The sequence below is a fragment of the Theropithecus gelada genome, chromosome 14, assembly GCF_003255815.1.
Source record: "Theropithecus gelada isolate Dixy chromosome 14, Tgel_1.0, whole genome shotgun sequence".
NCBI lineage: Eukaryota > Metazoa > Chordata > Mammalia > Primates > Cercopithecidae > Theropithecus > Theropithecus gelada.
In genome coordinates, this window is record NC_037682.1 from 16,785,929 (window position 1) to 16,813,076 (window position 27,148).

Consider the following 27,148-nt stretch of genomic DNA (forward strand, 5'->3'; position numbering starts at 1 on the left):
TTTTTTTTTTTTTTTTTTTTTTTGAGATGGAGTCTCGCTCTGCCGCCCAGGCTGGAGTGCAGTGGCCGGATCTCAGCTCACTGCAAGCTCCGCCTCCCGGGTTTACGCCATTCTCCTGCCTCAGCCTCCCGAGTAGCTGGGACTACAGGCGCCCGCCACCTCGCCCGGCTAATTTTTTGTATTTTTTAGTAGAGACGGGGTTTCACTGTGTTAGCCAGGATGGTCTCGATCTCCTGACCTCGTGATCTGCCCGTCTCGGCCTCCCAAAGTGCTGGGATTATAGGCTTGAGCCACCGCGCCCGGCGCCTACTTTCTTTCTTTACAGAAAAATAGGCAGTGAAAATGGAAACTCCTACTTATCTTTCAAGCTCTGCTGAAATATCACACTTTTATGAAGAGCTACTTAATTTTTCCTTCCCATGTTGAGTTAACAGCTTTCATATTTGTCTTCCAAAAACATTTTAGAAATACCTAATCTATATTTCAACCTCTTATTACAACCATCTGTTTCCATGTATCTTCCCCTGATAGACTTTAGACGCTTTGTGTTTGAAAGTCATGCTGTTTGTATTCATTTCCTAATGTAGTCTCTTCTAGATGTTAGATAATGGGGAATTAAAGATTAATTTTGGAATGACATTTGAATATTTCTTCCCCTTACCCCTAGGATATATCATTTTCTTTGGAAAATATCTCTAGAGACATACTAGTAATCTATGTCTAATGAATGCCCCACTAATCCTGGGTAAAATTTCTAGCTACTGCAAGAGGGGAAAGCAGAGTTTGGGCATAAAATATATAATTTGGTCAATAACAGAACTGTTTATTTCCAAACATTTTAAAAAATTCTAAACAGGAATTTTTATTTACTTCAATCTAGTAAGAAATATTTTAAAATCACAATACATACACATATGTAAAATTAAAATGAGAAAACTATTTTATAAAAGGTACTTATGTGTAATGTTTTTTCTCTATTGTATTGCACTCTTTTATTTTAAAAATACTTATCTTGAGTTAATATAGCAAATGTATTAGCTCTAAATGAGTCAAAGCCCACCATCTTGAAATATGCTGTCTTCTACCTGGGAAGAGGATGCTTGTATTTCTCCTCATAATAGGTGTAGATAGCAATGACTATTTGGTTTTTGTCAGTGTGTCTCTCCCAAAGGTTCTTGTTACAGAGTATGAAGCAAGTAAGATTATCATAAAAATTACAGTCTGTGCTTCATTGGAATTGCAAGGCAGGCTAAAGATTTATTGATCTGATCTGTTTTTAAGTAACTGCAGATGTGAAGCTGTGATTTTAGTATGACATTATTATTAAGGATCCCTTAACTTTAAAAACATTATTATATTTTTATGTTTTACAAAATATATTTGCTGTTGTAGATTTAGTGTCAATCTTCGATATTGGTTTTGAAAGGCACGTAGCTAACTACTTTTTTTGAATATCTCACAGATAGCTTTCCATGAAATGTGTATCCGGTTCCTCCAAGGACCTACTCTTTAATACTATATGCATGAGACATTTTGCAAAAGCTCTGGGCATGTGCTTATGTCCTAGTCACTCCAAACCAGACAATGGATAAGAAATGTCTTGGCAATTCCTGTGTGAGTAAGAAGAGTGGATTTGTATATTTTCTATGTTGGCTATGAATTTAAAATCATACCTGTAGTTTTCTGTCAAGTAAATTTCTAACAATAACACTAGCTTTATGAACACAGTACTTTGACTGAAACAGAAAATGTAACAAAAGCTCAGAAATCACAATTTAGTTAAATGATGTAAATATTAATTAGGATAAGACACTGACATTCTAGCAGTTTCTAAAACATGGCCTTTGTGTTCTAGTATTAAGGTTTGAGTACTTGCTATTCCCTCTGCTTGGAACACTCCTTTTTCACATAGTCACAAGCCCTACTTGCTCTCTGATATTATTTTATATATTTGTTTATTATCCATCTTCCTTGTCAAATAGAAACTCCAGAGGAGAAGAAACTTTGTTTTGTTCATCACTGTACCTTTGGGGCCTAAAATACTATCTTGCACAAATTAAGTACCCAATACATCTTTTTGAAAGATTGTAATATATAAATCTTCTGTAGCATGTGGCCATTTTGTTGAAATAGATACTTTCATGGTCTTTGCAATTTTGACAGATTCAGGAACAAAAAATCAACTAAGGCTATGACAAGTGTTCACTCACAGCTTGATAATTAATAGAGTTATTAACAATATCATTCCTCGAACTTTTAATAATATTCAAAAGTAGATGAATCCTGATGGCTGAATTTACTTTTACCATCAGAGACTAAACTTTATTATTACTACTATTGTAATTATTCAGTAACATCAATACTCCTTCAGTAGGTATATTATATGTCGGGCATTATGCCACACACGCTTTCAAAAGTTGTCAAATTGCATTATCTATGACATTTCTACTAAAAAACATTTTGGGTTTTTTTTTTTTTTTTTTTGGAGACCGAGTCTCACTATGTCATCCAGGCTGGATTTTAGTGGCATGATCTTGGCTCCCTGCAACCTCTACCTCCCAGGTTCAGGCGATTCTCTTGCCCCAGCCTCCTGAGTAACTGGGATTACAGGCACCCACCACCACACGCAGCTAATTTTTGTATTTTAAGTAGGGATGGGGTTTCACTATGTGGGCCAGTATGGTCTCGAACTCCTGACCCCAAGTGATCTGTCCACCTCAGCCTCCCAAAGTGCTGAGATTACCGGTGTGAGCCACAGCGCCTAGCCCTAAACAACATTTTTGTAGTTTCAAATAGTTTCCTCTGTTTTGTCTATTAAGTTTTTAATTTTGAAAAGGTGAATCCCTAGGGTTTTTTTTTCATTAAAATGATAAAATTATAAGTAACTTTTTTACAGTATGGGATATTTTTTCAGTGACTGTAATAGATTTGACTCTTGCAATGAGCAAACAAAAAATAAGCAATTAAACAGAGATACCTGTGCTTACATCTGTGCCATTGGTTGATAGAAGTGGAAGATGGGTCCGCCTAATGTACGGAAGCGAGTACCCCGCATCACCACAGTGTAGTTCTCATTAATCCTTGGAAGCGAAGTCCAGTGTTCTCTCCACTCCTCTAATGAAAATTTCGTGTTTTCTCCACATTGTTTTTTCCACTTTGACTTGTGTAGGTGGAGATTGGGAGGTTTATTTGTTGGTTTTAATCCCCATTTTAAGGCCCTAGAGAGTTTAAAATAAGGTGTACTTTTCATCCGATGTCCTCCCAGAAGGCTCTACTGGGACATTGCTATTAATCTCATCTTTTCTCCTGAGCTGTGGGAGATTATTATGTGAGAACTTTGAGGTAGAGCCAATGTCAACAAATGAAAAACATTAGATAGTTTAGAGACTTTTTCATATTAAAAAAATCAATACCACTAATAAATATGCAATTTGTAGGATCTCAAGTCTGTCATTGAAATAACATTGAAGATTTAATAATTTATTAAATTATTAAATCATTATAATAATAATAAATTTAATAATTGTCCTCTAGGAAAATCATTAAAGATAAAATATATCTTTCTAACCTAAGAAGAATCAACATTTATGTAAGAAATTTGAGTTCTCTAGATCTTAAATTTTTCCAGCTGACAGAATTTATTTTTCTAATGGAGAATTTATAATTGACAGATGAACCCTAGTGAATTTGGGTTTTCTTTTTTGAGTGATACTGTAGTCAATGATATGGCCCTACATTTGGAGTATAAATGGTTCCAGTTGTTTTAAGGGGAGATTTATTCATGGTCATAGGGTAGTATTAGTGATAAAGACTTTATTGGGAAAGCATAATTTATGGATGCATCTTGGAGAATTAATGTTAGAAAATCACTAAACTTGGTGGGAGTATGGATTACATTGTCACAGCTTCAGATAGCTTTTGGAAATGTATTCGAATTCTGTGGAGATGAGCATTGTCTGACATTTCTAAAACTATTTATACTAAGCTTGACCAGATAAACCATTAGATTAGAGATAAGAAAGCCATATATTCCACTCTCAGAGAAAGAAGTTGAAAATGATCAATGGAGATGACTAGAATGAACACTGTGATTCTAGATTAAAAGCTGTGTCATCATTATGTGCTTAAGCTTATCTAAATAGATATAATAGTGAAGTAGGTAGGTAGGTAGAGAGATAGATATAAAATATATAATATATATGTGTGTATATGTATATGTGTGTGTATATATAGAAGATGGATAGATAGATAGATAGATAGATAGATAGATAGATAGATAGAAAGAAAGAAAGATAGATTTATTTTATTAAAAAACGGTCTTAATCTGTCACCCAGGCTGGAGTGCACTGGTGTGATTACAACTCACTGCAACCAGCAACGCCTAGATTCAAGTGACCCACCACCTCAGCCTCTGAGTAGCTGGGTTCAAGTGATTCCCCCACCTCAGCCTCTGAGTACCTGGGACTACAGATGTCCACCACCACATCTGGCTAATTTTTTAAATTTTCGTAAAGATGGGATCTCTCTATGTTGTCCAGACTGATCTTGAGCGCCGGGGCTCAAGTGATCCTCCTGCCTCAGCCTCCCAAATTGCCGAGATTACAGAAGTGAGCTGCCACACCCACCCTATTTGTGTATTTAAATGGGTTATTATCCATGCTTATAATTTCTGTCTAAATTTGCTGAAAGTGGCTAAAAAGAGTGACACCCTAGTAGCAACCAGTACACCTTGTATCTATACCTTGATTTCTAAATACTCCGTTGGTGGTTCTATCAGGAGTCAAGCCCATGGTTTCTAATGACACAATATGTTCATCTGTTTTTCTTCCCCAAGGATGAAGAGGCCTGAGGATTTAGTGGGGAAAAACGTACTAGACTTAGCAACAAAATTTCGTTTTTCAGATTTTCATTTTTAAAATAAAATTCCATTTATTCATATGGAAAAGGAGGGAGAGGGGCCACAGTAAGTCTTAGCTACCAGAGTGATGCTGATGAATGTCAGATATTCTTGTTGTTTTTGATAAAGTCCATACTTATTCAGTTTTCTTTAGTTTTTGCCCAATGTTCATTTTATGTTCCAGCATCTATTCAGGATAGAATATTAAATTTTGTCATTATGTTTTCTTATGCCCTCTTGACTTTTCCTATTTATATGACTGTGATAGTGGTCAAGTATTTTCTGAAATGTCCCTCAATTAGGCTTTTTCGGATATTTTCTCATGATTAAACTGGGTAATTGGTTATTGGGGAGGGAAATAATAACTGTAAATTGACTTTCTAATCCTATCATAATGAAGGTACATACTATCCATATGACTTATCGCTGCCAATGTTAATCTTGATCATCTGGCTGAAATAGTGTTTGTCAGGTTTCTCCAGCGAAAAGCTACTCTTCTCTCCTTTTCATATTGTACTTTTCAGAAGGAAGTCAGTAGGTGCAACTTACACTTAGAGAGTGGGGAGTTATGCTTCACCTCCTTGAGGGCAGAATAGCTACATAAATTAGTGAGAATTTTGTAGGGGACATTTGTTTACTTTCTTCCATTTATAATTTGTTCAATCATTTATTTCTAACAATATGTTATAAAAATTATTTTATACTTTGGATAATTCAATTCTAATATTCTACATTATTTATTCCTCTTGATAATAATATCAATTATTCTGACTTTATTCATTGAAAGCTCTTTCACTTTGCACCTGTGTTATTTTGACATAGCTCCATCATCGTGTTTCTCTATTGTTTGGTTCCTTCCTTCCTTCCTTCTTCCCTACCTTTCTCTCTCTCTCTCTCTCTCTCTCACTTTCCTTCAGTGCTTCCTTAACTTCTGGAACTATAATATGCTCTGGATCCATTACATAAATGTCCCACCCTTTCCTAGTCAAGTCTCAAAGGATCCCTGGCTCCTTTTTTGGAATATTGTTATTAGAAACTATTATTTGGGTTCTAAGTCTGTTTGCTGCACTGAATTGTTCACATACCTTTAGGCCTTCTCAGCTGACAGATGAAGGAGGTAGAACTCTGGATACTCATTCATATATGTTGTATATACATATCTATAATTATTTCTATCTAGTACTTATATTAAGTTAATTATAAGTTCATTTCATCGTTAACACTAATCCCTTATCACATGGATCACTCTAGAATACTCTTCTTGCTAATCTGTAACCTCCTACTCCAATAATGTGAAATGTGGGGCCAACCATCTGCCATCCATTTATTTAACTGTTCAGTTCTAGTATACAATCATACTTGTTTCAAAATTGTTAAAACATATCCCTATGAGATACAACTTTATAATTACAGTATAATGTATAGTTCATTCATTCATTCTGCCTCTAATTTTTCACACTCTATTAGATGTTACTTAGGTCAGCACATTTACCCCGTCCCTTCCAGAGAAATTGTTTCATGATTGTGTGTGTGTGTGTGTGTGTGTGTGTGAGACAGGGTCTCACTCTGTCTTGCAGGCTGGAGTGCAGTGGCACAGACTTGGCTCACCGCAACCTCTGCCTCCTGGGTTCAAGTGATTCTCCTGCTTCAACCACCTGAGTAGCTGATATCACAGGCATAGGCCATCACTCCCAGCTAATTTTTGTATTGTTAGGAGAGACGGGGTTTTTCCATATTGACCAGGCTGGACTCGAACTCCTGGTCTTAAGTGATATGTCTCCCTCTGTCTTCCAAAGTGCTGGGATTACAGATATGAGCCACCAGGCCTGGTGTGTTTTGTGCATTTTTAACACAATGTATTGTTTTGTCACATTCTGCACTCCTTTTCAGGTTCCTCAGACCTAATAAATGATTTATTTTTAAATTTTCATTCATTAACATTTACTGTCTGTTCTGTATACCTCTATGAGTATTTGAAAAGGGGATGATGTCATTTATCCACCATTACGGTATTATATCATACTGAATAGTTTGGTTGCAGGAACTAATTCCATGTATTTCACGTATTTAACTACACCTTTTCATCCCTCCTTTCAAGCAAGGCTTCTCATTTCCTTTAATAAATAATTATTTTATACAATCACCTTTTTCTATTTAAAAAAGTAATACTGATGTTTAAATTTTCAGAGATATTATGGTAAATTCACAGTGTATGATTTAATTGCTGTAGGCATTATCTTGTTATTTTTTACATTTTTTTTAAGGTCAGCAATAAAGGAAAGTAATAGATGGAACCCATATACCCTGATTCACAAGAGAGAGGAAGTATGAAACAGACAGGATTGGAAAATATCTACTCAATGCTTTTATGAAGAAACTTCTGAAGACTAAGAAAAGTACTCAGGCTAGGCATGGCAGCTAATGCCGTAATCCCGGCACTTTGGGAGACTGAAGTGGGAGGATTGCTTGAGACCAGGAGTTTGAGACCAGCCTGGGCAACATAGTGAGTCCCCGTCTCTACCAAAAAAAAAAAAAAAAAAAAAAAACCATGGTAGGTGGCACATGTCTGCCGTCCTATTTGGGAGGTGAGGCAGAAGGATCTCTTAAGTGCAGGAGTTTGAAGTTACAGTGAGCTATGATCACACCACTGCACTCCAGCCTGGGAGACAAAGCAAGATCCCTTCTAAAATAAAATAAAACAAAGAAAGATATTCAGGAATTTCTTCCCCAAAAAAGTTGTACTCATTGTATTGTTAGTTTCTTCAACACATTTTGTTTGAAAGGAACATAAATACAACTTGATCATTACACAAAGAGTGGTTTAACATTCACTCTGTACTTCAGGGTCCAAATAAAATCAAGCATTTTCTGAGACATTCTTCATAGCACCAGGTACACAGCTTGTACAGAGGTCCAAACATATTTTGTAAATTTATTTCAAAAGATAATTTTTCTCCTTCCCTAGAAATGTCCAATATGGTTACATGAACACATAAAAATAATATTCCATTAATTTATCATCACATTAGGTTAAATGATAATTTTTTAAATTAATAGTTATTGTATTTAATGAAGGAAGTAATATTTCTCCATAAAAAAATAATGAGGTCCTGTCATTTACAACAACATGAATGGAACTGGAGATCACTATGCTAAGGGAAATAAGCCAGGCACAGAAAGACAAACTGCATGTTCTCACTTAATTATGGGAGCTAAAAATGAAAATAATTGAACTCATGGAGATAGAGAATAGAAGGATGATTACCAAAGACTGGGAAGGGTAGTAGGGGGATAAGGGGGGAAGTGAGGATAGTTAATGGGTATAAAACATAGAAAGAATGAATAAGATCAAGTATTTGATAGGTATTTGATAGTAGCTGTGGACTCATCATGTATGAGTCTTACTGTGTTCAGTTACATTTCTTTTATACTGATATGTTTAGAGTTTTATCATGAAGTGATGTAGAATTTTGTCAGATGTGTTTTCTGTCTTTGTTGAATCGGTCATATGGTTTCATTCTTCTTACTGTAATGTGATGTATCACATTTATTGAGTTGCATATGTTGAACCATCTTTGCATTCCTGGAATGAATTCTACTTGATCATAGTAGATTATTTTTTTAGTATTTTATTGAATTCAGTTTGCTAGTATTTTGTTGAGAATTTTTGCATGTATGTTTCTCAAGGATAGTGACCTGTAGTTTCCTTTTTTTCTTGTGTCTTTTTCTGGTTTCAATATCAGGGTAGTAATGCTGGCCTTGTATGATGAGTTTGGAAATACTCCCTTATCTTTAAACTTCTGGAAGAGTTTGAGAATTGGTGTTAGTTTGCTTTTTAATGTGTGGTAAAATTAGGCAGTGAAGACATTGGGTCCTGGGCTTCGTTATGATGGGAAGTATTTCATTATTTATTTTGGTCTTCACAGTCTGGGAAATTCTTTTCTGGGAACACTCTTAAACTGTAAGCTTGCTTATAAATTTTGGGCAGGTTGTGGTGGCATTGAACTTAATCCTGTGACCATGGCAGCTGTTACAGTGCTAGGTGATACCCTAAACCCAAGACTGCTGTGGTCAGTGCATCCTGGGGCTGGAATCCTGGTGACTGCTGAGGCTGGTCCAGCACTGGCGTACACTCAAAGTCCACTGCCACTAAGGCCTGATTTGCCCAGAGCCCAAGACCAATGTAATCAGCCATTAGTGAGGTAAGAAATCAGGTACATTTTGCCACGCCTATAGGTTCATGCCTGGCACCAGGCCAGGCCAGGAGACTCAGTCTTCAGGAGGTTCAGACCTCAGTCAGGAGTTACCAGCCTGCATTCAGGGTCATGAGGGGCTGCCAGGTGCTAGATTTTACTATAGTAGTCCCAGTGTTGGGGACCAAAACATATCCTATGCTCACTTTCTTTTATTTTTCCAAAGCAGATGGTGTGTCTGTCTATGATGTGCTTCCTCGGTTTGGAGGAGAGGTGATGTGGGTGATGTAAAATTGTTGTTCTTACTCTCTTCAATGCATCTTTTCTTATTACTATGCTCTAATCAGGTGCTGCAAACTCCTCCTGGTTTCCTTAGCTCTTGTGAAAATATTTTTGTGCATGGATATTTGTTCAAATTGATGGTTCTCTGGGGAGTGCTCCCTGGAGAATCCTATTCCAACATCTGGCTCCATTCTCCTATATTTCTTTTGATGTATCATAATTATCATTACTTAAGATTTACTCTCTATACTTGAAGAAACTCCTCTACACTGAAACACCTTTATAAATAAGGTGAACATACACATAGGATGTAATAGTTTTTGTTTGCTTTTTTTGTTTTTTTTGGGGGAGGGGTTTTGTTTATTTGTTTGTTTGTTTTTACACAGAGTCTTGCTCTGTCCCCCAGGATGGAGTGCAGTGGTGAGATCTCGGCTCACTGCAAACTTCACCTCCCATGTTCCAGCGATTCTTCTGACTCAGCCTCCTGAGTAGCTGAGATTACAGACATGCACCACCATACCATGCTAATTTTGTATTTTTTGTAGAGATGAGGTTTCATCGTGTTGGTCAGGTTGGTCTCAAACACCTAACCTCAAATGATCTGCCTGCCTAGGCTCCCAAAGTGCTGGGATTACATGCATGAGCCACCGTGCCCAGCCCCAAGATTCATTCTTAAGAGTTCCATGTCAAAAATTCCTCATGAAGCTTATTAACATATTAATTTATGACCTTTATCTTATGATTCTGATCTGTTAATTCTGAAATACAGCTGGGTCCCCTCATATTCAAAGCTGTACAAGAAATTTAAATGTACACTCAGTGAACAAGAGCTATCAGAAAGCAGAACAAAATTTTTATAAAATGAATTTATTTTTATTTCCAATTATGTAAGAAACTTTCATTAACATGTTTCACTTAATGTATAATAATATCATAATGCAAGGCATTCATTTTGTACACTAAAGAAGAATAAGAGTAAGAAGAAAGGGACATTTGTACAGAATCCATGGAGTTTATAAATCAAATTCAGCCTGAAAGCATATTAACTATGATACTCTGTGTCTCTCAATAAAAAATTGTATAAATTATGTTAAGTGTAATAAAATTATTATAATCTTATTCTGGTTAGCATTCAAAATATAAATTCATTGCTAGTATTCATTTCATTCTTAGAACAAAATTAAGAAATCTTTAGAAAATTTTATTTTAAATAAGATTGTTAGTTTAATTTTGATAACTTAGATGAAGAAAAGGATCTTAATCATCTGTAATTTCAATTTTTCAAGAACTGATTTACTATACCCAACTATACCTAGAGGGCAGTGAAAGAAGCCAAAGAATAAGGAAGTCAGTTTTACTTCTCTCACCGTATTATTTTGCTTCATTCAAACTTATTTAACTTTTTTTAATTTATGTTTTTTCTAACTGCTGGAAACCATTTTTATTTCAAACTGTCTACCTGCTTAATCCCAGGCAGAATTGGTGAATAACATTTTTTTTCGAACTTAACTTCACAACTAAAGAGTTTCAGCTTATTTTTTAATTCAAAGTTCCCTAAATTGTATCTTCTTGTAATTCCTATGATTGCTTATGTACCTGTAAGTCATTGCCCTACCTTTTCTTTTTCCTACATTTTCTCTTACATAATGGCAGCTTATATTAACTCTCTCCTCATTTACCTGTGCAGTTTAAAATTACAACGTTTTAAAAAAAATAGCGCGGATTTGTCATGAATCTCTGTAGAGCAGCCTTCACATCCTTATTTCTCAGGCTGTAGATCAAGGGATTCAGCATAGGAACCACCAACGTGTAAAACACAGAAGCCATCTTATCAGTATCCAATGAATGGTTGCTTCGAGGCTGCACATACATGAATAGCAATGTCCCATAAAAAACTGTGACTGACATCATATGTGAAGCACAGGTAGAAAAGGCTTTTTTCCTTCCTTCTGATGAACGTATTTTTAGAATAGACAAAACAATGTTGAAATAAGATACTAGAACTATAATCAAGGAACCAACCACATTTGTAGCTGCAGATATAAAGACAACTGTTTCTGGTAAGTAAGTTTCAGAGCAAGATAATGCTAACAGAGGAACATTATCACAGTAAAAATGATTGATTATATTAGAAGAGCAGTAAGACACAGAGAATACACAAGATGAAACCACAATAGCTGTGGAAAAGCCATAGAGGTATGTGAGGGAGACTAGCAGGAGGCAGAGCCGCCGAGACACCACCACCATGTAGAGCAGAGGGTTACAAATGGCCACATAGCGGTCATAGGCCATCACAGCCAGCATCATTACCTCTGATACAATAAAGAACAAGAACCCTCCCAGCTGGGTGGCACATTCATAGAATGAGATAGTTTTCTTCTTTACTAAAAAGTTAATCAGCATTTTAGGGGCAATGACAGTAGAGTTACCGAGATTGATGATAGCCAGCTGTCGCAGGAAAAAGTACATGGGGGTTTGAAGTCGAGAGTCAACACTGGTGAGGGTGATGATGCCCAGGTTCCCTGCCAAGGTCAGCACATAGAGCACCAGGAAGACCAGGAAGAGGGGAATTTGGAGCTCTGGACAGTCAGAGACACCTGTGAGAATAAACTCGGTGACCCTGGTGAAATTTTCAGGAGCCATGTCAGAGTTTGCAAATTCATCTGTTTGGGGGAAAAGAGAGATTAAAAACTTTAAAGAATTATCTGTATGACTGCCATTATATGGCTAGCACAATTCCTTGGTAACATTTCTTTGAATTATGTATTAATCTAACTCAGTTATTAAACTCAAGCTTCTAGGTCCAATAAGTAAACTTGGTAATCACTTGGGAGAGAGAAAGAGCAAGTATGGAAAAGTATAATAAATTAAGAGATGATCCAACATCATGAAAGATTTTTGAGGACTTACTTCCTCACAATCTTATTGAAATATGAGTATATTCTTAGTTTGCAAACAGCTGAAGCCACAGTTAATATTTTATATCATTTGCATTGAGGATGACAGGCTTGAGGCATTTCATGTCTGCAAATAATCCAATTTCTAAATATGAGACTTCTTGCTTTTTCTTAAGAATAGATGATTGCAGATACTATCCTGCTCCATTTTCTTTATTCTATCATTGTATAATCTGTATTAGATACACATTTTATCATCCATGTCTGTTTGCTTTTTCTCTCTTTTTTAAATTAACTCTGACTAAAATACATGCAGGTATGTCCTCAGATCTATTTTTCAGGTGACATATTTTCTTTTTAGCTTTCAAAAATAATGTCAGTGAACATTTTATTATTTTTGTAATTTCTTGACATTATGCCTTACTGTATACTGCTATCTTTTCCTTCTTTCTCATTTCTTATTTTGTTCTATTTCACAAGTTTGTACAGCTCCTCATAGTTTTCACATTGTATTATATGCTTAATCACAATTTTTATTTATATAATTAGATATCATTTTTACCACTTATAAAGCATATCTGCTCTTTTAGTTGATTTTTTATTCATCTTTTTTGTATTTTTTATATTTTCATTACTGTAATGAGTAAATATTGTTATTTTAGAGATTTTCTGTGATAACTACAATGCTTATATTTGACATATAAATTAAATTCTATTTTAATATGGCTAAATATTTCCCTTGAGTTCTTTATTTTTAGGATCACCACCTACCCCTAAGCCAATTAGAGTGCCTTCTCTGCTATAATTTATAGTTCTGCTGGCGTGGGGACCTGGCCCAAAGAAATCCTGTCTTAGTCCCATATCTAAAAATGTAGAGTTAAGTTCCAGAGAGTTAACAGTATATCATTAAAAATGTCTGAATTTTAAAATCCCAAAGCTGTTCACTTATTTTCTCCTTCTAAAAAAGAGATCCAATAGAAAGAAAAATAGAAAATTATTCTGCAGTATGAAAAAAGAATGAAGTGAACCAAAATAATTCCTAACATTGTTAATATTGATCTCAGTTTGATTCTGAAACCAAACATCACAGTTTTTCTTGATTTTAAAAATAGTCTTCTTATTTATTTATTTATTTACTTATTTACCACCTGTTTATTGAATTCCTTACTCTGGTAACGTGCAAACTTCAGATAAATTGCTCATCCCTCGTCTTATGGACCTGCTATTCCAATGATAGGAAACATACAAAAATCTGATAAAGAAACAAATAAACAAGATTATTGCACACTGCAATAAGTGTAATAAAGAAATTAAACCAGAAGATACATTATGATAACTTGGGAGAATATTTTCATGTGATATGTTAGGGGAAAGTCTTTTTTAATTTTAGCAGTTTCTTTTTTATTTTTCATTTCTTTTTTCCAACTTTTATTTTAAGATGGGAAGGCCTTCTTGAGAAGGTGACATTTGGGTTTGCAGTTTTAGTATTCCATCTGCAGCCTTCAGCCACTTTGTTGTCCCCCTTAGCAAACATGCCAGCTATCAGCCAATATGAATGCTTGCAGATTGTATCAGCTACTCTGTTTCTGATGAAACCTAGTGCTTTACTGGCTTTATGTTTTATTTGAAGATCCAATAATTAATTCTTAAAACTAATCATTTTAAAATCACAAAATTATATTCATCCTGTAATTTTCTCTTTCAAATATCAAGATTGCACTATTTGTTAATTTCTATGAATACTTTCCCATTTTATGCACCTCACTCTTCTACTTCCTTAGAGCAAGCACTTTCATTAATTACTGTATCCTTCCTGGTTCTTTTAGATTGACTGGTAGGAATGCCAGTCATTAAGGCATTTTGTGCAATTAAGTTATGTTATCCAAGCTATTTTTTACAATATTTAAAATATGCTTTTACCTCATTTACCATCAGATTCACGTGACTTTTCTGGTCATCTGCCTTACCAAACATGCATTAATATTTTTATTTCTGACCCTCCATGTCCTCACTGGTATTGACTCTCCTGAGATTGCTTTCTTTTTTTGGAGGGGGGACGGGGGGAGAAGTAGAATCTTCTCTGAAAGAAGTTTGTCCCCCATTTGTAGCAGTGGGTCCATACATTTAAAAACCGGATATGAGGGTAGCATCAAATGAGGCTAATGAACTTTAATTTTGTAGTATTCAAAAATGTCATTTCTGATTACTCTCTAGGCATGTTCAATCGTTTCAAAAATACTAATGAATTGAGAGAGTAGAAAGATAGATGAATTGTCTTCTTTTTCTTTTTCTTTTTTCTTTTTCCTTTTTTATTTTATTTTTTTTTTTTTGAGACAGAGTTTCACTCTGTCACCCAGGCAGGCTGGAGGGCGATGGCGCGATTTCTGCTCACTGCAACTTTCACTTCCCAGGTTTAAACCTCAGCCTCCCAGGTAACTAGGACTACAAGGTGTACATCACCATGTTCGCCTAATTTTTGTAGTTTTAGTAGAGACGGGATGTTGGCCAGGCTGGTCTCGAATTCCTGACCTCAGGTAATCCACCTGCCTCGGCCTCTCAAAATGCTGTGATTACAGGCGTAAGCCACCATTCTCAGACCCCAGTGAGTTATCTGTAAATTAGTACAGTGTTTTATGGCTAATGTGTAACAATAATAGCCTTTAACTTTAAAAAACTGTTCTTATTTTTTCCCTATTACTAGTTTTAGTCAACAATAATAGTCTTTTAAAAAGTGTGTTTTTTGAATACTTTCCATGTACTTAGGCTTTTATTTTGTTACACAATCTGAGGGAGAATGAAAAGAAGCTAAATTTATTTTTGAATATTCTATTTTAGGTTAGTTAAACTAAGGGCAACCCAGGCAGTGAGTTTTTCTATATTCGTCTTGATAATGTTGTAAAGTTTTGTCCCATCACGTCTGGAATCTAGGGTTGGGCAGTTTATCTTAAAGTCTTGCCTCTGCTTTTGGAAATGTCTCCCCGCAAATTGAAGTTCTTCTTTTTGATATCTAATGGAAGTTCTTCTTTGCTATTTCTTCTGAACTACAACGCTGACAGATTTATTTTATGACAAGATAGGTGGTTTAAACATTTTCTATTACTGCACTGGATTACATACTGTGCTTCTACGTATATTTGCTTGTATATTATCACATTGAATGGGTAATTTTTCTGAGAACACTTGCATTCTATGCTTGTATTCTAAAAAAAAAGAGGCATCATTTTAATTTTGGGTAGTTGTATATCCAATTTTCTTTCATAGGTTATCCTGTGCAACATACAATTTTTATTGTAAATAATATTGCAAAAGTAAAAATGATGTGATCAGTCTCTGAGCAAAAATTCATAGTTTCAGTAGTGACATAATTTACTTAAGTATCTGAGACATAATGATGCCATTTCTAACTTGGAAGCATAAATAGCTTGATCATATTTGATGCCCCGTATTCCTAAAATGAGTTATACATCCTAAAAACAAACTTTAGTTTAAGCATTGTATTATTTGATTATACATAAATCCCAGTGTCTTCCAAAATAAAAGTGAAGTGGATCATTTTAAGATATGGTTTAGGATCTTTTAACGGTCACTATACAAAAAAGATAAGTCTTTTCCACCTACCTCTGAAGGAGAATCTGCTTCAGGTTCTTAATGAGAGTCTATACATGGCTGTGGCAATGAGAGGTAATGGGGTTTTTAAAATCTTTGAGACCTTAATTCTGAAGCACAGGCAACTCAAGTGTCTACACATTGCCTTTTATGTCTTTGGGGAAGATGCCACATGGGACTGGTTTCTTAACAAGGTCTCCCTCTAGAAAGTCAATCAGACACCCCATGAGTCCTTCTGGTAGTCTGTATTTATTCTGTATTATTGAAGTGAATTCAAGTGCATTACAGCTAAGGGTCATGGGAATTAAACTGTGTCTTTTAAAGTAATTCATTTCCATTTGGAGATTCATTATTGCAAGATGGGATATGTAAGCACTAGAAGCTGATGGTATCACAATCAGATTTTAAAAACCTGTATCTATAAATAATATATTTATTATGTCACTATCTCTGTTGTCTACCTCCACATCTTATTTCAAAGCATAAAACATAAATTCCCTGATGAACAAAGGCATTTTTAAAAACACTAAACATTTAGTATGTATGCATTTTTATCCATGTAATGACTAATGGAATTGTTTAGAAAGGAATATGCCTTGGGGAAATTATCATATTTAGGAATTAAGTCCCCTTTGTAGATCCAAAGATCTGCTCCTATAGGCCTTAAATTAAAGCAGAAAATGGAGATATATAGCATGATGACATTTATGTACAGTATAAATCAATGACATAGAAAACTATTGTATGCTTTGTAAGAACACAAGAAAACAAACATTCACCTTGAGTTATTTTGTGTTGGTTTCCCGATGGTGGTGGTTGGGACTGGGTAAAGAAATTAAGATGAAAGGTGTATTGAAGACTATCATAACAAAATACCACAGACTGAGTGGCTTAAACAGTAGAAATTTGTTTTCTCACAGTACTGAAGGATAGAAGTCCAATCTCAAGGTCTCGGCAGGTTTGGTTTCTTCTGGGACTGTCACCTGGGCTTGCAGAGGGCCGCCTTTTCACTGTGCCCTCACAACGTTGTCTCTCGGTCTGTTTATGTGCCTGGTATATCTCCCTCTCTCTGTCCTAATCTCTCTTCTTATCAGGGTGCCAGTTTTATTGAATTAGGACCCAGCTAAATGACCCTAATTAAATTAATCGCCTTTTTAAAGGCTCTGTGTCCAAATACAGTCACATTCTGAGGTACTAGTGATTAAGGCTTTAATGCATGAATTTTGAGATAGACCATTCAGTCCATAACAAGAAAGACTAAAACATGAATAAGAAAGAGGTTTTGCTGGCTGAATAATGAAAAATTGTCATGAACAGAGGAAGATAATTATTCTAAACCGCTCATGTTAGACCCTAAACAGCTGAAAAGATGAAATCTTCATTGGGAAGAAAACCTGCTTCTGGAAATCTGTTCTACAGAAGTAATAAAAGTTACTTAAATACATAAATAAGATCTTCATAAGATTATTTTTTCAGTGAGATAACATACTGAAAACTACACAGTTTAGAAATTTGTTAAGTAAATGATGGGATATGTTTAGTACATAATCATATATTCTTTAAAAATTTTAATTATGTAAATTATATAGAAATTTGAGGAAAGCTTCTGAGAGCCCAACTAAAGATAGTATTAAAAGGGTAACGTTTTACTTCATGGTCACACTTTTTTGTGGAATCTAAAAAAATCAAACTCGTAGAAGCAGAGAGTAGAAGTGGTTGCTGGGGCTGAGGAGTAGGAGCCACTGGAGATGTAGATCAAAGAGTATAAAGTGTAAGTTACATAATGTAGTATGTTACATGTAAGTGTGTAATGTAAATTATATAAGTTAAGTATAAAATATAAATTATGGAGGATAAATAAGTTCTGGAGATCTAATGTCCAGCATGGTGATTATAGTTAATAAGACTGTATTGTACACTTGAAAATTGCTGACACAGTGGATCTTAAATGTTCTTACCACACACACAGAAATTAACTACCTGAGACAACGGTATGTAAATTAGCTTCATCTTGGTAATGATTTCACAATATATATGTTTATGAAAACATCATGATGCCGAGTGCAGTAGCTCACGCCTGTAACCTCAGCACTTTGGGAGTCTGAGGCAGGAGGATAGCTTGAGCCCAGGAGTTCAAGACCAGCCTGGCCAACATAGCAAGACCCCCATGTCTATAATAAATAAAGAAATAAATAAATAAAACAAAATTAAAAATTGTCATGTTGTACACCTTACATATATACAATTTTTATTTGCCTATTATAACTCAATAAACCCAGAAAAATAAATAAAAGGGCCATATTATATTGGTTTCTGTTAAAAGAGCAATAATTTACATACAATAAAATGCCGACTATATATAGTTTACATTTAAATAATGTGTTTTAATCATCCCAAAATGTTCCCCAATGTCTCTTTGCAGTAAATTCCTCCATACTATATCTCAGGATACAATTGTTATTTTTTTAATATATGTACACAGTTTTATATCTAATGCAGCATCAAATAGGGGCATTTTCTCCTATTTCACACACTCAGATATGTTTAAAACCCTTCTTAAGGCCACAAAACAGAACATAGAAAAACAAATAAGAATATATTCAACACTTACAAAAAGTGATATGATAAAGAATATAAAGTACTGGTTTTCTTTCAACACTTCAAACATATGTATATATACTTTGTTTTACAAATAACATCACAATCACATATGCACATGCTTTTAAATATTATTTATACTCAATTTAAGGCTATTATAATTTTTGATACATAAAATTTTTGTAGCTCTGAAACAAGGCAAAATTTTTAATCCATTTCAGTAAGTTCCACCCCAAAGTTGCCGCTTCCCAGCATTAAGACACGCAACCTCCCCTCTTCTAAGATTTTCTAAAGCTTGTATATCAGGGGAAAAGATCTCTTTTAAAAAGTAATCCCAGTTAGTGGGAGAGTAAATGGCTGACACTGGTAGCAAAACCTTAGTTCATTGGAATTCATGTGCTCAAAATTGCTGTGGTTTCTACCACCATATATTAGTTTACCTGTTCTAGAACTTCGTGTAAAATGAATAATATAGTAGGTTGTGTCTGGTTAAGGCTGTTTAAATTCATTTGTGCTGCTGCATATAGCAATAGCTCATTCCATTTTATTGCTGAGTAGTATTCTATTTTAGGATTATAGCACAATTTATATTTTTATTTGTTTATGAACAATTGAAATATTTCCATTTTATACTATTTTGAATAGAGCTATCAATAACATGAATGTATACATTTTTTGGACATGTTTTCATTCCCCTTTGGTAAACATCCAGAAGGTGAACTCTGGAAACATGTGGTAGTAATGCATTTAACGTTATTTATAACCACCGCACTGTTCTCCAAAGTGAAGTACCACTGTACATGGTAATCAGCAAGTGTCATAATTTCAGCAGCTAATACTCTGGATCAGGTTGACACTCACTCTTTGGTAATGAAATATTTTAAATTTTACTCAAACTAGTAGATGGAAAATAGTATCCCACTGTTACTGTAATTCCATTTCCCTGATAGCTGAGGATGTTGGGCTTCTTTATCATGTGCATATTGACCATTAATACTTACTATGTGGAACATACTTTATCCTATTTTTGTTTGATTGCCTTTTAGTTACAGCCTTGTAGGTGATATTTATATGTGTCTAAGGTACCATATAAATTGAGTGGGCTTTTTAGGAAAAAAATCAATCGAACATCTGTACATACATGTGTTTTGGACTCCATTGTGTACCACGAATCTATTTATCTATGGTTATAAAGTGCTGCATTATCTCCAGTGCTGGAGGTTTGTAGGAGCTCATGAAGTAGGTATTGTGAGTGCTCTAATTTTGTTGTTTTTCAAGATTATTTTGGCTATTCTGAATTTTTTTCTGTGTCATATAGAAGCAGATCTAAAGCCAGATATGGGGAACCTTACTTTTATGCCATGAGGCTGGGTCTATACCTGTCTACTCTTAAAACAGTCACCTTTGGTTGCAGTTATTAAAATTAATACTACAATTGGTGCCTTAAAATTGAGCTTAGCTAAAATGTGTACCTTGGTCTCAACCATATGGTGTTAGATGAAGGATGAACCACTTGGATGCTTAGGATAAGACAGTAAAGGATTCTCCTCCATCGAGCTACTTCTTTCAACATTTTAAAGCCAGAATGGCTTCATGTTTGATGCAGAAAATTTAAATTCTTTGAGAAAATTCCTTGAAGAGGAGTGTGTCTTGCTGTCTGAATAAAAAAGCCATGGAGAGAGAATTGAAGAAATTCATTACAGAGCCTATGTAGGAAATCAGCCTCATGGGCTTTTAGAAATATTTGGAAGTTGAGTTTATGCAATCCATCATTAGGACCGTTCAACTCTTGTCACGTAAACATTAGAAAGTACAGATATATTAAAATATCCTTGGTAAAAGCTTTTGGTGTACCAAGTCATTAATTAGACATGGAATGAAAATAAATACAATAAAGCTCGAAGTTTTAACTCTGGGAAGAAGGTTGAGAATGTATAAATACTAAAGGAATTTTATATAGGTTGGCAGCATTATTTTTCAACTACTCATGATTATAATTGTAATCAGAATGTGTGTTTTGTGGCCATTAGGGAAAACAGCAGTGTCCAACTAAGTCTGGAATATTATAAACTTTTTGTAGAAAAGAATGTAATGCTTGAAAACCATCTATATTTTACCTATGACATCAAATAGCTGATTTTAGACACCTATTATTGTCATTTTGCATTTTTTATCACACAATATTAGTAAATGTTAGTGTTCATAAAAATGTTAGTACTTCATTCTTAAAATGTTAGTATTTCATTAAAAAATGGACAAAAGAGGAAACACTTCTTGGAAAAAATAACATTGCATGGCATTTATTCTCATTTAAAAATTTTTAAAATTATAATTTATGTATGCAAAATATTTACCCAACAACACATTATTAGAATGTGAAATAACCGTATACATTTATTTTAGAAATAAAAATTACCAGTATATTATTTTATAATTATGAGATATTTATTACAGCATATGTTTTTGGTGGCAATTTAATAACTTAAGCTGTCAACAACCAAAGTTCATCAATCAAGGAATGGCTAAGTACAAAGTGATTCGTCTGTTTTCCAGAGTTATACGCTGATATTAAAAAAATTTTTTAAAGAATTTTTATTGGTCAAGAGAAATCCTGCTGATGAATTCTAAAGTAAAACAAACAAACAAACAAACAAACAAAAAAAAAAAACGTTGCAGGGAACATAATATAGCATGATTTTTTAAAAGCCTTTCTTGTATGGATGGTATTACAGAATGCTATTCATATTATTTAATTTTAGTTGTGGGTTATAGAAAGGGATAGAAATGTTGAATTTGGGAAGGGAAAATATACAAAACCAAAGAGTTATATTTGTGCATTATAAGATAAAATGCTACTATGAAGCCAGGCACAGTAGCTCACGCCTGTAATCTCAGCATTTTGGGAGGCTGAGGTGGGTGGATTGCCTGAGCTCAGGAGTTCACAACCAGCCTGGGCAACACTGTGAAACCTGGTCTCTACTAAAATACAAAAAATTAGCTGGGTGTAGCAGTGTGCACCTGTAGTCCCAGCTACTCGGGAGGCTGAAGCAAGATAATTGCTTGAACCCAGGAGGTGGAGGTTGCAGTGAGCCTAGATCGCACCACTGCACTCCAGCCTGGGCTGCAGAATGAGACAGTGTCTCAAAAAAAAAAAAAAAAAATACTCTGGAAGTGTAAAATTGATTAGTAAAAATTAATATGCTTATGAGCAGGATCAGAGGTTATCAAAATCAGAAGTAAACAAATTTGATGATTGGATAATGCAATTTTGTATACTGTTGTTATGTTCAGCTTATGTTTAGATGAAGTAAATACAATAAGTGAAAGAAAAGGAAAAAAAGAAAGAAAATAAATGGATCGGGATAAAGACACCTTGGACCATTTTTCAATTCAATTCCTCACAATTTTTACTTTGAATACTAGATTAAATTGAAACAGGCACAATTAGAAAACTGTATATATTTTTAAAATAAAAAAAAAGGGGGCCCATTGAAACAATGGAAGAATACTAAGATGTAAGGAATTCATTTGCTGAGTGAGAGTACACAAAGTAAATGAAGCATTATGTTAGAATACATTCCATGCCACTGTGTAGACCGGCTCAAGGAGACAAAGAAGACAGGAATGAAGATGCAAGTGACCCTAGAGTGTATCAGTTTTCTTTAATCTGTGTTACCATCTCCATATATTTTTCAAAATTCTGTATTGATACCATTACAGTAGATGACAAGATAACTTCTTTATCTTCAGGTTGCCCAGGTTGCCAATTCTAAATCAGCTTATCGGGAAGTTATCATAAACCGGTGTTTGCAATAGTGCTAGGATCTGTCAAGGAGGATCTAGAACAATCCAGTATTTTTCTCATCAGTCCTAATCAAAACCCTACTTTATCCCTAAGATATACAATATTAACTTAATCTGATTGAAAAACCTCATTCTGAGGTAGCATAATGTATTGTGTTCTTAGCTTTAATGTTTACACAGCCTTTTCTTTTCTTTTCTTTTCTTTTTTTTTTTTTTTTTTTTTTTTTTTGAGATGGAGTCTCGCTCTGTCGCCCACGCTGGAGTGCAGTGGCGTGATCTCGGCTCACTGCAACCTCCGCCTCCCAGGTTCAAGCAATTCTCCTCTGTCAGTCTCCCGTGTAACTGGGACTACAGGCATATGCCACCGTGCACGGCTAATTTTTGTATTTTCAGTAGAGATGGGGTTTCACCATGTTGGTCAGGCTAAACAGCTTTTCATGTTGTGTTATAATCACATATTTACTTACTTTCTTGCTTCCTATCTAGCGCACACGTTCTTTATGGTTCAATCTTACTTATATTTAATACCTAGTGCCTGCTATGAAATATCTATTACTAATTTTCTGGTTATTTTTACTCTATTTGAACTATATAAGCTTTTCACTTTAACTCTGCAACTCTAAGTTTGACATAATTTGCCTTATTTATAAATAGTAGCAGTTCCAATATGATCTCAAAAATTGCTTAGGATATATATTACCTGATTGTAGTATTTCTTTATCCCATGAGGTGGCAAAGAGTACGGGTTGCTCTAAGAGTACATGTTTTGTCCAGAAAAACAGGAAAACCTAAGCAGATAGAATATTTCTACTTTTTTATGTTATAATTGGTTTGACAAAGTACTAAACAAAGATTATTGTACCCAACTATGCAATTGAGTATTAAGATATTAAGTGGGAATTTTGAATCGATTGGTTAAAGTTCTCTTTAGAGCATCTTTTACTTCTTTGTTCCTTAGGCTGTAGATCAATGGATTCAGCATAGGAATCGCCAGGGTGTAAAACACCGAGGCCATTTTATCAATAGCCAAAGTATGACTGGACTTGGGTTGCAAGTAAATAAATAACAATGTCCCATAGAACACGATCACCACTGTCAGATGAGAGCTACAGGTGGAGAAGGCTTTGTACCTCCCTTCCCTTGAGTTCATTCTGAGAATGGCTACTAGAATAAACATGTAGGATATGAGAACAATTGAGAGGGAGAAGAGCAAATTACAGCCTGAGAAGATCAAAATGATTAATTCTAATTCATTTGTGTCAGAACAGAGTATGGACATCAAAGGGATGCAGTCACAGTAAAAATAGCTGATTATGTTTGAGCCACAGAAGGACAGTTTAAATAACTTAATTGTGAGAAATAGTGACACAAACGTGCTATAGAGATAGGGAACAATTACCAGCACCCAAAGTACTTTCTCTGCCATGATGATCACGTACAGAAGAGGTTTACAGATGGCTACGTAGCGATCATAGGCCATTGCTGATAGAATAAAGAGCTCGGAGATGATGAAAATCTCAAAGAATGCTAGCTGAGTGGCACACCAATTGTAAGAAATTGTATTTTTGTGCACTATGAAGTTTACTAACATCTTTGGGGCAATGACAGTGGAGTAACCAAGATCAGTAATTGACAAATGTCTAAGGAAAAAGTACATGGGGGTATGTAGCTTGGAGTCCAAGTAGGTCAAGATAACCATGCCCAGATTGCCTATCACTGTGACCAAATATATGATGAGGAAGAGTCCAAACAGTGGAGCCTGCAGCCCAGGGTTGTCTGTAATCCCCATGAGAATAAATTCAGTCACCTTGGTCACTGCTGTGTGATTGTGTTTCACCATGTGGTTCATCTCAGTAACCTGTGCAAATTAGAAAACCAATATTTATTATATTTGAAATATTATCTTCTAAGAAAATTAACAATATGACATATGAGCAATAGAGGTATTTCCTTTATTTCAAATTCTAAATAGAGTTTCCTCTTCCCAGCAGGTCAAAACCACACAAAGCTACAGTCACATTCATTAAAACTTTGGTAAAGTGTGAATTAAAAGGGTCAAGATATTTTGAAGTTGTTGTTTTGATGTAGCTACTATGATCCACTTTTTTGGACCCAGAGTCATTTTAAGTATGTAAAAATAGCTACCACTTTTGTTTCTGCTTACCACAATTTTCAGGTAATTTGTAAAACAAAAATCTACACATTAAATTTTACATTTTTGCTGATCATTGAAAAAAGCAGGACAAGATTTTCGAAACTGTTGATGGAGTAATGCATCAGACAGTAGGAAATCTCTGACCATTATATACATGTCCATACTTCTGTCTATAAATTCAACTTGTTTCCCAAAAACAAAATTTTATGCCATAATTTGAGAATTTTGTTAATAATATCTTAATCTGCATATGCCACATCTGAACTTTTTGCCTATTGAACTGCTCCTTCTAGTGAGCAATTGGGAGATGTATAAGCCCCCAATTATACATCCTTCTTCTGCAGAAAAAAAAAAACTGGCTGTTCTTACAATTCATGAACATTTAAGAGAGAATCATAAAAAAGGGCTCAGTGGATAGAGAAATACAAATGGATATCGAGAAATACAAATGAATATCAAGAATTTAAGGAAATCCATTGTGTGCTAGGCAATTTTGCAAGTGACTTGCAGATATTAACTCATATGATCTACACAATAACTTTAGGAAGTAGGCAGTAATATCATCCCCATTTAAAAGAAAAAGAAACTGAGGCACAAAGAGTTGGATAATTTAACAAAGATTTTTCACATTATAAGTTATAGTGTCAGGATTCAAATAAAATCATTCTGCCTTCAGAATATGTTCTCATAAACACTCTAACACACCACTTCTCCATTAGAGATACCCTTCATTGGCAGGAAGTGAGAAGGAGACAGGAAAGACACAGGTAAATAATGATAGACAAAGATCTTTGTTAAAATAGATGACTGAAGCATGAAGTAATTTGAAAGCTAAGGTGGCATAAATAATGACCAGCCCCGAGTACTGGGGACTGTATAACAGGTCTGTCTGCACATCTGTCCTATGGATGACAGAACAGTATATTGCAAGGGAGGCAATAGTTTTGCAGAGAATAGGACCCTTCAAGATTTTTGGTGACAACCTGCTTTAGGGATGTACCCTTAGAAATTTTCTAAGACCAATGTTTCTGCTTACCTCAATGGGGAATCTGCTTTGCTTTCTACTGTTTTAGACCTTATAAGTGGCTACAGAATGGATTTAAATTTTTTCTACTCCCTTAAGACTCATTGTGTTGAAGTATTAATCTGACTCAAGATTAAACAAACTGTACATAATTACCCAAGGGAAAGTACCTTGAATATCTGTTGATTATTCTCTGAATGTTCCATTAAGAAAAAGTCATACGTACTTATGCCTTTGTCTGAGAAAACAAATTATGCCATATCACTAAAGACTGGAAATCACAAATGCCGTTTTCAGCATTGCATACCAATATTACATATAGAATCCCCAACAAGTCATAAGTAAATGAAGTAATGAATTTCTAGAAAAAATGTTATATAATATTTGATAATACATCCATTGATGGCATATATTTCCCTGCTTGGAATTATTTTAGCTTTTTGTATGTCTAGGATTTTGGTTTTTTTAAATACATTTAGAAAAAAATTCTGGCCAACATTTTTTACTGTGTATTTTCTGCACTATTTAATCTCTTCTTTACACTTAGACTTAAAATTAAACATGACTTAAATAACTTGCTATTGTTCTGCAGCTCACTAAGACTATTTTCATGGTTTTTGTTCAGTATATTTTTACTCTGGCTTTGTTTTCAGTAGTCTTCATTGTTGACTGTTTAAGTCATCTTTTGTTCAGTTCCTAATCTGCCATTGTTCTCATTCAATGTGTATTTTTCATATCCAATACTGTATATTTATGTCTAGAAGGCTCATATCTGTTGTTTCTTAAATCTTCACTTTTTTTTCCTCACAATGCTAATGTTTTTGTTAAATCATTTAGTTTACTGAACATGTTTGTAACAGTTGTCTTAAAGCCCTTGCTTGCTAATTCTATCATTATACCATTTCAATATCTGCTTGAATTATCTCCAAGATAGGACCACATATTCCTGCTTTCTCAAATGCCTAGTATTTGTGATTGGATGCTGAATATTGTGCATTTTGTGTTAATCAATGCTGTATATTTTTGTATTGTTTTTTGAAAGAATATTAAGTGTTTTAAACAAAGATCAGTCAGCAGTATTTGATACTTATTTTCAAGCCCTCAGAAGCATTTGGAGTAACATTTGCCTCTGAAATCTCTAGTGGGTGCCCAGTTGTTGATCAAGGATGATACATTCCAGCTTTTTTGGAACTAGAATGTCTTCCTTCTCAGTCTGACACCTATGAATTATTCAGCTTAAAATTCTTAGGTCATTCTTTGAAAAGCCTTGTGGACATTTGATATAGCCATGCATAATTTAGAGTTCAGCCACAAACTTAAAGAGAACTTGAAATGGAGGAAAGGATGAAAAATAATAACAAAAATATTCCATGTAAGAAACAAATAGCAATAAGTGGAAAGTATGCTTTCCAACATCTGTAATTACTTTTTTTTTTTTTAACTTTCAACTTTTATTTTAGATACAGAGATATACGTGCAAGATTGATACATGGGTATACTGCGTGATGCTGGGGTTTGGGGTATGGATCCTTCACTCATGTAAGCAAGCCTAGTACTCGATAAGGAGTTTTTCAACAGACACACTTGCCCTCTTCTCGTAGTCCACAGTGTCTATCGTTCCTATGTTTATGTTTAAGCTCCCACTTAAAAGTGAGAATATGCAGTATTTCATTTTCTGTTTCTGCTTTAATG

General features: G+C 34.7%; 2 protein-coding genes across 2 annotated transcripts; both read right to left on the reverse strand.

The window, feature by feature from the left end:
• Positions 1-10,988: 10,988 nt before the first annotated feature.
• Positions 10,989-12,041, reverse strand: LOC112607146 (olfactory receptor 8J1). The gene has a single exon (XM_025358253.1). The coding sequence runs from the start codon at positions 12,013-12,015 to the stop codon at positions 11,077-11,079; it is 939 nt and encodes a 312-aa protein (XP_025214038.1). The 5' UTR covers positions 12,016-12,041; the 3' UTR covers positions 10,989-11,076.
• An 11,098-nt stretch (positions 12,042-23,139) lies between these two features.
• LOC112607202 (olfactory receptor 8K1) lies at positions 23,140-24,215 on the reverse strand. The gene has a single exon (XM_025358322.1). It carries the CDS (start codon positions 24,124-24,126, stop codon positions 23,167-23,169), a length of 960 nt encoding a protein of 319 aa, XP_025214107.1. The 5' UTR covers positions 24,127-24,215; the 3' UTR covers positions 23,140-23,166.
• Positions 24,216-27,148: the final 2,933 nt, after the last annotated feature.